Raw genomic sequence first — 10,000 nt, 5'->3', positions numbered from 1 at the left:
GGTGGTGGTAAAGGAGGCGACACAGTACATCACCAGCCTTCAGTAGGATTGGTAAGATTGGTAGGATGGGTGACAAGGGAAGATCCTCGCTTGCCTTGACGCTGGTGAAAGGCATGAACGCCCACAAGCGAACCACTCACTAATCCTTCTAAGACGCGACTCAGTGTGAGGGAGGCAGTTGTGTAAACCCCACCAGAAAGACAGATTAGGTTAAGATTCCACTCTTACGCCACTCTTACACTACTCTCACACCTTCAAGCGGGAAGATTCAAGGTAAAAGCGCTTGATTAAATTGATAAAGGAACATAAAGGGACATAAAGAGACGTAAAGGCGAGGCGAGAACTCAGTGGATATTAGAGAATTGGCGTGTGGGAGTCAATGAGAATATGAACGTAAATATGCTGTGAGAGGAACATTGACGGGGTTTTCGCGGCCTCAACAACCACTTCATCATTCTAAAGCACGGGAGGAAAAACATACAAACACGCCATAAAAGAGGAGAAAAAATATTCTTGGTCTCTCTCTCTCTCTCTCTCTCACACACAGAGAAAAGAAATATATATGCTTATACTTTTTTGCTTTTCTAAATCGTCTTCCTTTGCTTTATACTGCCACACACACACACACACACACACACACACACACACACACACACACACACACACACACACACACACACACACACACACACACACACACACACACACACACACACACACACTTCTCTTTATATTAAAACCCAAAACACCCCAAAATAAGAAAATAAACAATACTAAAAAAAAAAAAAACACGATTAATACCAAAACAACCACATTAAAGAAAAACAGAAAATACACACGGAAACTTAAGAGAATAAAAAAACAACAACAACAACAATAAAAACACCAACAAAAATACTTAAAAAAAAAAACACACTAATATTTGACCAATCCAAGCGTTCTCTAAATACCAGAAAACACTCTTGGGAAAAACGCCGAATTCGGACCCAAGACAAAATCGTGGTTTAGATTAGCGGCTTCTTTTAAATTTCCCGGGAATCAGCGCCGAGCCAAGATCAAGAGCGGTATCAGTAGCGAGAACTCCCCAGCATTCCAATGAGCTAAAAGACCGACATAAAAATTCCCATTCTAGCTAACGTGTGTGTGTGTGTGTGTGTGTGTGTGTGTGTGTGTGTGTGTGTGTGTGTGTGTGTGTGTGTGTGTGTTCGGCTTGCTGACTGATTCTCTCTCTCTCTTGAAAAAAAAATAATTTCCATAGATAAAAATGAAAAAAAAAAACACATGAGAGAGAGAGAGAGAGAGAGAGAGAGAGAGAGAGAGAGAGAGAGAGAGAGAGTGCAAGTGAATCAAGGCACACCACTTCTCTTTCTTCCACAAATTTACTGCTGTTGATATGAGACTGTCAACTAAGGAGGAATCACCCCTACCCCCAGACCTTCCTTCAACCTCCCTCCACCCCTCTTCACCCCCCCACACCACCATCTTCACCTTTCTCTTTTTCTCCTCTATCCTCCTTCGTTATTCTCTATCTTATCTTTATTTTCTTTGTTTTCCTTCCTCCTTCCTTCTTCTTTAGGTTATTTATTAATTTCTTATATTTTCTTTTCTCTTGTTTCTAATTTTTATTCGTATCTTATTATTCTCACTGTTCTTCTCTCTTTTGTCTCTTCCTCTTCTTCATTCTCCTTATTTTTCCATCCCCTCTATTCTCTCATTAAGCTCAATTACAAGTTGTTTTTTTTTTTTCCTTCTCCTATTCATCTTTCTCTATCTCTTTTCATCACGATCACTTCCATCACTCCTCCTCCTTTTCCTCCTCCTCCTCCTCCTCCTCTTCTTCTTCATGCCGTTTCTCCTTCGTTAAGTTGTAAATTCCTCTCGTCCACTTTATTTTTCTTTTTATTTCCAGTTTATTCTCTCACTATATACATTTTCAATTCTTTCCGTCTCATTCCCAAGTATCTGTCTATATTTCTCTCTTTGCCCGTGTCGATTCTTTTTCTTTATCATCGCTTGGAAGGAAAAATAAATAAAATAAAGAGGCGAATGCGATTTGAGAGGGAAACTCCATTAGGGAAAAGAATCTCACAGGAGGAAAATGGAAAATAAACTAAAGGGAAGAGGATAAAAGAGGGAAAAAAGGCGATAAGAGACGCAACGAATTAAAACAATAAAAGAGAGAAGAAAAATCGACACGGATGATAATAAAGAGATGAGATGGAGATAACGAGGAGGAGGAGGAGGAGGAGGAGGAGGAGGAGGAGGAGGAGGAGGAGGAGGAGGAGGAGGAGGAGGAGGAAATGGAGGTGGAGGAAGCGAAACGAACTTGAAAACTGAGAAATAACAGAGAGAGAGAGAGAGAGAGAGAGAGAGAGAGAGAGAGAGAGAGAGAGAGAGAGAGAGAGAGAGAGAGAGAGAGAGAGAGAGAGAGAGAGAGAGAGAGAGACCAAACAGACAGACGCCACGATACCTTCCACCACCACCACCACCAGCATCCAAATACCAGCTGTCACCTCACGCATCCTTCTCTTGATTGTGCAGGTGAAGGACATTCCACCCGCGGCTCAGGTGTCACTCAGCATTAGGGCAGGTGGGCGCCAGGTGACGGCCAGCGGACAGTTGCATGAAGAAGGTGTCGAAAGATAATTTGCGTCCCGACAACCCGCGGCAAGCAAGCAAGCACTGTTTACGCCGCTGAAGAAGGCGATGCAGGAGGAGGAGGAGGAGGAGGAGGAGAAGGAAGAGGAGAAAGGGAGGGGGAAGAGTGTAAATGAAAACAAAGTAAGAATGTAAAAGTAGTGATTTTGTTGAGAAATGTGTGGTTGTTTGATAATTATGAGGAGGAGGAGGAGGAGGAGGATTAGGAGGAGGAGGAGGAGGAGGAGGAGGAGGAGGAGGAGGAGGAGGAGGAGGAGGAGGAGGAACGTAAAGAAATATAAAAAAAAAGAACAAAAAGTAGTGCATTTGCCAAGAATTGCGAGGTTGCTTAGTAAATCGTACCGTGTAATCTAAACTGAAGGATCTGAAACAGTAGTAAGAATGGAGGAGGAGGAGGAGGAGGAGGAGGAGGAGGAGGAGGAGGAGGAGGAGGAGGAGGAGGAGGAGGAGGAGGAGGAGGAGGATGAAGAGAAAGAGGAAGAGGAAGAGGAGGAGGAGGTCAAAATAAATGGCTATGACAAGGAAATACTAGTTTATCCTAATTAATAAAGATGATTAACAGTGAAAGAGAGAGAGAGAGATAGAGAGGGAGAGGGAGAGGGAGAGAGGGATACACACACAACAAAAAGCTATAAAACTAACAGGTTCCTTCCTCCACCTTGATAATTAACGCCAGGTGTGATGGCCGACCAGGTGAACTAACCAGGGAGATGAAACTCAACACACAGGAAAGAAAAAGATAAAACACAAACAAACACAAAAAGAAAAGAAATCGACATGGCTGAGAACTGAAGGAATAGAGAAGGGAGAGATGGTAGGTAAGGAGAGAGAGAGAGAGAGAGAGGAAGAGTGAAAGGGAGAGAGATAAAAGAGGGAGAAGAGGGAGAAGGGAGATGAAACTTAGCACACACGAGAAAAGAAAACGACAAAACACAAACACAAAAAAAAGATAGAGAAACATGGCTGAAAATTGAAGGAATAGAGAAGGGAGGAGGAGGGAAGGGAGGAGGAGGGAAGTAAGGAGAGAGGGAGGAAGGGTGAAAGGGCGACAGAGAGAAAAGGAGGGAGAAGAGGGGGAGAAGAGGGAGAGGGAGAAGAGGGTGGTTGCAGCGGCTTGGTGGGTGGGACCGGTGGATCAGAGATGGGGGAGGGGTACAAAGAAGTCGAGGTTGATGGGGGGTAGGGTTGGGGGCGCGTTAAGCATACCAATCCCTGCTGTTTAATATCACCACTATGGATTGGAGAAAATTCATTAATATTTGTTGCCTTCGCCATTAGAAATCGCGAAGGTGAAGCCGAGGAAGTGTGGAGGAGAGGGAGGTATGCGGCGGTGGGGATGCCAGTCAATAGATGGCGCTGATAAGGGGAATGGAGCAGGAAGTACTATGATGTGAAGCTATGCAATGCTAGGGAATGCGTGTATGAATGATAATGAACAAGATGGTGGTGATAAAGACGATGGAACTTAACTGCTTATAAGATAAACAAGGTAGGAGATAACGCCGCGCAATGTTACTGAATGAATGCATGAACAGAAGTGAATAAGATGATGATAATGACAATAGAAGTTAATGATACGAATAAAAAAAGAAAAAATACTCTTATCTGAGACTATGCAATGTTAATGAATGCAAGTATGAATGGTAATGAATAACAATGACGATGATAACCCCTTTAGTCACCAGATGCCACTGATAACAAGACAACAATAGGAAACATCGCTATCTGTGGCTTTTTGCTCATTACTGATAACGAACAACATTAAGATAAGGAACGGGAAGAGACTAATCAAAACGGAAAGCATCGGAGTTAACTTTCTCTCTCTCTCTCTCTCTCTCTCTCTAACCTAATCCAATTCAACCACTCGTAAACAAACTACTGTTCTAACGGCGTGGCTATTACTCGTCCTCACCCATCTTTCCTTTCCAGCCGCCTTGATACTCACACTCACAGCACCTCACACTACTCACACTCAACGGAGCACTGTATTCACGCAAACAGTCACGGAGAGTGTTTCCATAGTCAGGTAACACTCTCACATCCATCCAGCGTGTACAGACATCTTCCTCTTACTAATAAAGGTTTCAAATAAAATGTTCTAAACGTACACAAATCTCAAGGTAAAAATGTGTCCCAGTATTGAAGAGGTTAAACTGGGAGATGTCCTATTACTCGTCTTTTTTTGTTGTTGTTCCATCCACCTCCCTATCCTATTGTCTTCATTATTCTTCCCTTTATCAGTCCTTCTTTATCCACAGTCTTATGTTTCATCTTCCTTTCATATTCTAGTATTCTCGTAACTCTTCCTTCATAACTGTACTTCCATCATTCCGTTTTACACTCCTCCTCTTCCTCCTCCTCCACCATTTTCATCCACATTCTCTTCATACTTTCTTTTCTTTTCTTTCCATTTTCCATTCCTCTGTTTCGCCTCCTCCATCCATCACATCGTTATCTCTACATCTTCTTAAATTTCACCTCTCCTTCATTTCCTCCTATCCTCATTTCTTCTCTTCATAACTGTACCTTTTACCTTTCCGTCTGACCACCCCCCTCCTTCTCTCTCTCCTTCTCCCCCACCCCAAGTCAGCTAGTCACGTGGTCAGCAGTAGAGCTTCAAGGTAATTAATCAGAGACGTCTCACGCTGGTCGATGCCTTTTCGAAGCTGTTTCATGATCCACTTGGAAGCTATTAATCAAAGGCTTCACGCTGCTTCGAACCCTAATCGAACCCTCTCATGAAGCTGCAGTTTCTCGCGTGTCCAGGTTTTTTTTTATATTTTTTTTACGTGTTTTTTTTCTCTCTCTTTCGTTTGTTTTGTTTCGTTTGTGTGTTTTGTGTGTGTGTGTGTGTGTGTGTGTGTGTGGTGGTGGTGGTGGTGGTGGTGGTGGTGGTGGTGGTGTGTGTGTGTGTGTGTGTGTGTGTGTGTGTGTGTGTGTGTGTGTGTGTGTGTGTGTGTGTGTGTGTGGTACTTGATTTATGGGTCGTTTTTTGTCGTGTTTTATTTTTTTCGGTCGTTGTTACCAAATGTTCGTTGGCTGGTAAACACACACACACACACACACACACACACACACACACACACACACACACACACACACACATGAAGAAAAAAAAAACTACCGTTTCATCCAATCTTAGGAGAAAAATAAAAAAAAGTGAAAGAAAAAGAAAAAAACCAGAGAAAGGCAAGGACAGAAAGGAGAAAAGCCATGAGGACAGCTTGAACAGGGGATAAGCGCCCCCGCCCCTTATCCCTGCCTGGTGAGGACCCCCTTGGTGAGGCAGGGGCGCCATGGTGCTGCTGCGCGGAGGGGGCGGCGCCAACAAGGGGGTAGCTCGCGGTAAACGACGCCCCCTGGTCACCTGGCTCACCCTGCGCAGTGTGTGGCGAACCCGCAAGATGGCGCGCAAGTCCCCACACTGCTCCCTTCTAGTACGTGAGAGAGAGAGAGAGAGAGAGAGAGAGAGAGAGAGAGAGAGAGAGAGAGAGAGAGAGAGAGAGATTACTTTCCAATGTTTTCAGCAGCTATTTTGGAGAAATTTACTTTATTTATTTTCTTTATTCTTTTCAGCTCTTAAGAATCTTCCTTTGAGACGTTTTCAAGTGTTAATCCTGCTTTTCAAATAGTTTCCTGTGTTAATCAACGTCCAGTCTTTTTTCTCAGCCTCTGTCTAATGAACGTCCAGTCTTTTTCGTCAGCCTCTCTCTCCAATGTGTAACTCCGAGTGTCTCCCGCAGGCTTACTACCGGCAAGGCGTGGCGCTGCAGTGCCTGGGCCGACATGCCGACGCCCTGGCCGCCTTCAGCAGTGGCCTGGCGCAGGACCCAAAGTCCCTGCAGCTTCTGGCGGGCCTGGTGGAGGCGGCCATGAAGAGTCCCCTCAGAGGTAAGTCATTTCTATGTGTTATAGGTCAGCATTCAGAAAAGCTTCCCTCTCTTACCACGACTATTTTCAAAGACCACAAAGACGATTTGCCGAGTTCTAAAGAGTATTTGTCCTGTTGATAATGAAGAAAACTTGTTAACATGTCACAAGAATTACAGAAACATCCTTAGAAACCCGTATCACTTCAACGAGAGCCATTTGAAAATAGTGAAGGTGCGGCGTGGAAGTGTTTCAGAATATGGGCCATAGTCTCTTTGCGTTGTATGGGGGTGTCTATTACACTCCTTAGATGTATGAGTGTATAACATGCCGCTTTGATTGTATGGGAGTGTGTTATGTCCCTTCGCTGCATATCTGGAAATCTATCATGGTGTTCTGGACACATGGAGGTCTGCTTCTTCACGTGGATGTGTAACCTGTGCATGAAACGCCGTGCTCGCTCACCATCACTACTTTCCAAAGGCTCAAGTTGCAGATACTCGTGTTTTTTAAGAGTACTTTTATGGTTCTGGTGATGGATTAACAAGATTTCTAGTTTATCATAAGGACAAACTGTCTTGCAAACCCGGCTAGTTGTTGTGATGAGAGCGCACGTAGTTTCTGAACATGGGCGTGTGTATGGCGACGGTGAGACGTGTAATGGAGGCGCGGAGGACGATGCACTCAGGCTGCGTGGGAAATGAGGTGTGATGTGACGAGCCAGTGTGTTACGGTTCGGTACGGTCTGCCTATGGACGGCTGGGGCACTGACTCGTACTGGATGGCTCTGGGAAAGTGTCTGTCTGTCTGTCTGTTTGTGTTCCCTTTTGTATCACCGTGACCTCTTAAAACATTGAAGGTTCGAGACAAACAGGACTTTTTTTTTATGTCAATAGCGTGTTTTTAACCCCTTCAGTATTGGGACATATTTTTACATTAAGATTTGTTTACGATTAACCATTTTATTGACATTAAGAAGGGTCTATGGAGATAAGAAGATTAATGGCCACAGTCTTCACTATCTTAATCATACACATAAGTTTATGGAGCTGTAAAAAAAATCACCAAATAGTAAGCAAAATTAATATGGAAACGCGTCATGAAACTGTGGATTTGTTGGTATATATTAACATTTGTCTGAAATATAGAAGATTCCAGACATAGAAGAAGAAGAAGAAGAAGAGAGAGAGAGAGAGAGAGAGAGAGAGAGAGAGAGAGAGAGAGAGAGAGAGAGAGAGAGAGAGATTTTACCCTTCATTACACGCCTCTTTCCTTTCCTCTCCCTCCTTGTTTCCTCCTCAATCTTCGCCCATTAGTTCAACAGTGTATTTGTTTATGGGGATTTGGTTGGACACTATTTACATTTGCCTGATAATCTTCTCGTTGCTTCCACTTCCTCCATTTATCAAAAACTCTAAACATCCAAACAAAAAAATACAGAACTTCCAGACAACAAACTTTCTAACAGCACAATAGTTTTTTTTTCGGCTTCTTGTTTGGAAATAACTGCAATATATGTCTGTCTATCCGTGTGTCCGTCCACTTTATAGCGACGCCATTAATTCTCCAGCTATCGAACGCTTAAGACAAAACTACCAGCGTCATTTTTTTCTTCCTTCACTCAGAACATGGACTAGTTAGGAAACACTCGTAAAACTAACGCAACTTTTATGATCAATCTTTCTAAAGTATTGGTGCTACAACGACACTTCCGCGTAACATTCACCTTTTTCTGTGCCACAACTTAAAGCAGAGCAGACGAAGAGCGGGTGGAGGGTATGGGAGGAAGTGAAGTGGGGGTGTGGAGATGTGAGGTGAGGTTAAACTAGGCTGAGGTTTCGGTTTCTAGACACACTCACACACACACAGAGTATACAGCCTCATACATCATTTACTTATTCATAGAGTACTCTAATTTAAACCTATCAAATAACACACGAACACATAAAGAGTAACACACAACACATGACTAGCAAAAATAAACACAGCCATTACTGACACGTTCAACTGGCACGCATTCATAACCTCACGATAAATGTATGGGAAAAAAAAAAGTACCACACACACACACACACACACACACACACATACACACACACACACACACACACACACACACACACACACACACACACACACACACACACACACACACACACACACACAGAAGCACTCCAGCCATTAATCTTAAGCAAAATCAAGGCGACCCCATGAAAAAAAAAATGAAAAAAAGGAAAGCATGAAAGACAAACCGCATTCTTCACCGCGTCTTTGCATCTCAGCCCCAGCGGAGGCAAGGAGGGCGCCGCGAGATGAGACATTCCACTATAAACAAGAGACGTTAAAGGTGCCACTAATAGATTTCAAATGGCCTATGACGCACGCGGGCTGGACGTAAAAGGATAATAAAAAGGCGCTCTAAGGAAAGGACTTCAGACCATTGGCATCCTTGAAATTGCTGTATCTCGTGTGTGTGTGTGTGTGTGTGTGTGTGTGTGTGTGTGTGTGTGTGTGTGTGTGTGTGTGTGTGTGTGTGTGAAGGTATACATTCACTAATTTCTCGTATCTGTCGTGAAATAGATTAAAATAAGAATAGACAATGAGAAAAGTCCGTTAGTTAGGTTGTGTGGAAATGTGTAGATGAATACATTGAGATGGAAATGTGCTAAAAGAGAGAGAGAGAGAGAGAGAGAGAGAGAGAGAGAGAGAGAGAGAGAGAGAGAGAGAGAGAGAGAGAGAGAGAGAGAGAGAGAGAGAGAGAGAGAGAGAGAGAATGGCATAAGTGTCACCACACACGAAATGTTATCCTCCACCACCACAACCACCTCCTCCTCCTCCTCCTCCTCCTCCTCCTCCTTCAGCTGCTCCTCCAGTCAGTGCAGTCATATTATACAGTCTCCTCCATAAGCCCCGGGCGAAGCTTATGCCCCCTTCACTTCCAAAGAGACACCTCCCCCCACGCGAAGTTATCCCTCTTCCCCTCCCTCCTACCTTCCTCTCCTTCCTCTCCTCTCACCCCTCTCTCCTTTCCTCCTCTCCTTCAAACAAGCCCCTTCTAGTCATTCTTCCTCCATACCTCCCTGAGTCGTCTTCCTCCTCCTCCTCCTCCTCCTCCTCCTCCTCCTCCTCCTCCTCTGTGCAGACACATCCCTCCTTCTCAAACTGTCCCTTCTCCCTCTCACAAAACAAGCCTTTCTTTCTCTCTCTCTCTCTCTCTCTCTCTCTCTCTCTCTCTCTCTCTCTCTCTCTCTCTCTCTCTCTCTCTCTCTCTCTCTACTATATCCTTCTGAGTTTTATCCCGCCTCCCTTGCTCTTTACATCCATCTGTTCTCCTTCTCCTCCTCCTCCTCCTCCTCCTCCTCCTCCTCCTCCTCCTCCTCCTCCTCCTCCTCCCCCTCCTCCTCCTTCTCACTTGGCTGGGAATTTCTTACCTGTACCTGCATAATTAATTTTGACACGTTCCTACCTCGTG

At 44.2% G+C, this 10,000-nt stretch overlaps 1 protein-coding gene across 1 annotated transcript in view; it reads left to right on the top strand.

Annotated features, from left to right (window-relative positions):
* Positions 1–10,000, top strand: part of LOC123512472 (tetratricopeptide repeat protein 28-like) — a 170,790-nt gene that overhangs the window by 106,554 nt on the left and 54,236 nt on the right. The window contains 1 exon segment of the mRNA XM_045268942.1: positions 6,402–6,549. Within this exon segment, the coding sequence (XP_045124877.1) occupies positions 6,402–6,549 (148 nt within the window).

This window comes from Portunus trituberculatus, chromosome 33, assembly GCF_017591435.1.
Source record: "Portunus trituberculatus isolate SZX2019 chromosome 33, ASM1759143v1, whole genome shotgun sequence".
Taxonomy (NCBI): Eukaryota; Metazoa; Arthropoda; class Malacostraca; order Decapoda; family Portunidae; genus Portunus; species Portunus trituberculatus.
Note: the sequence above shows the minus strand (reverse complement) of the source record. Positions and strands in the feature narration are given on the sequence as shown.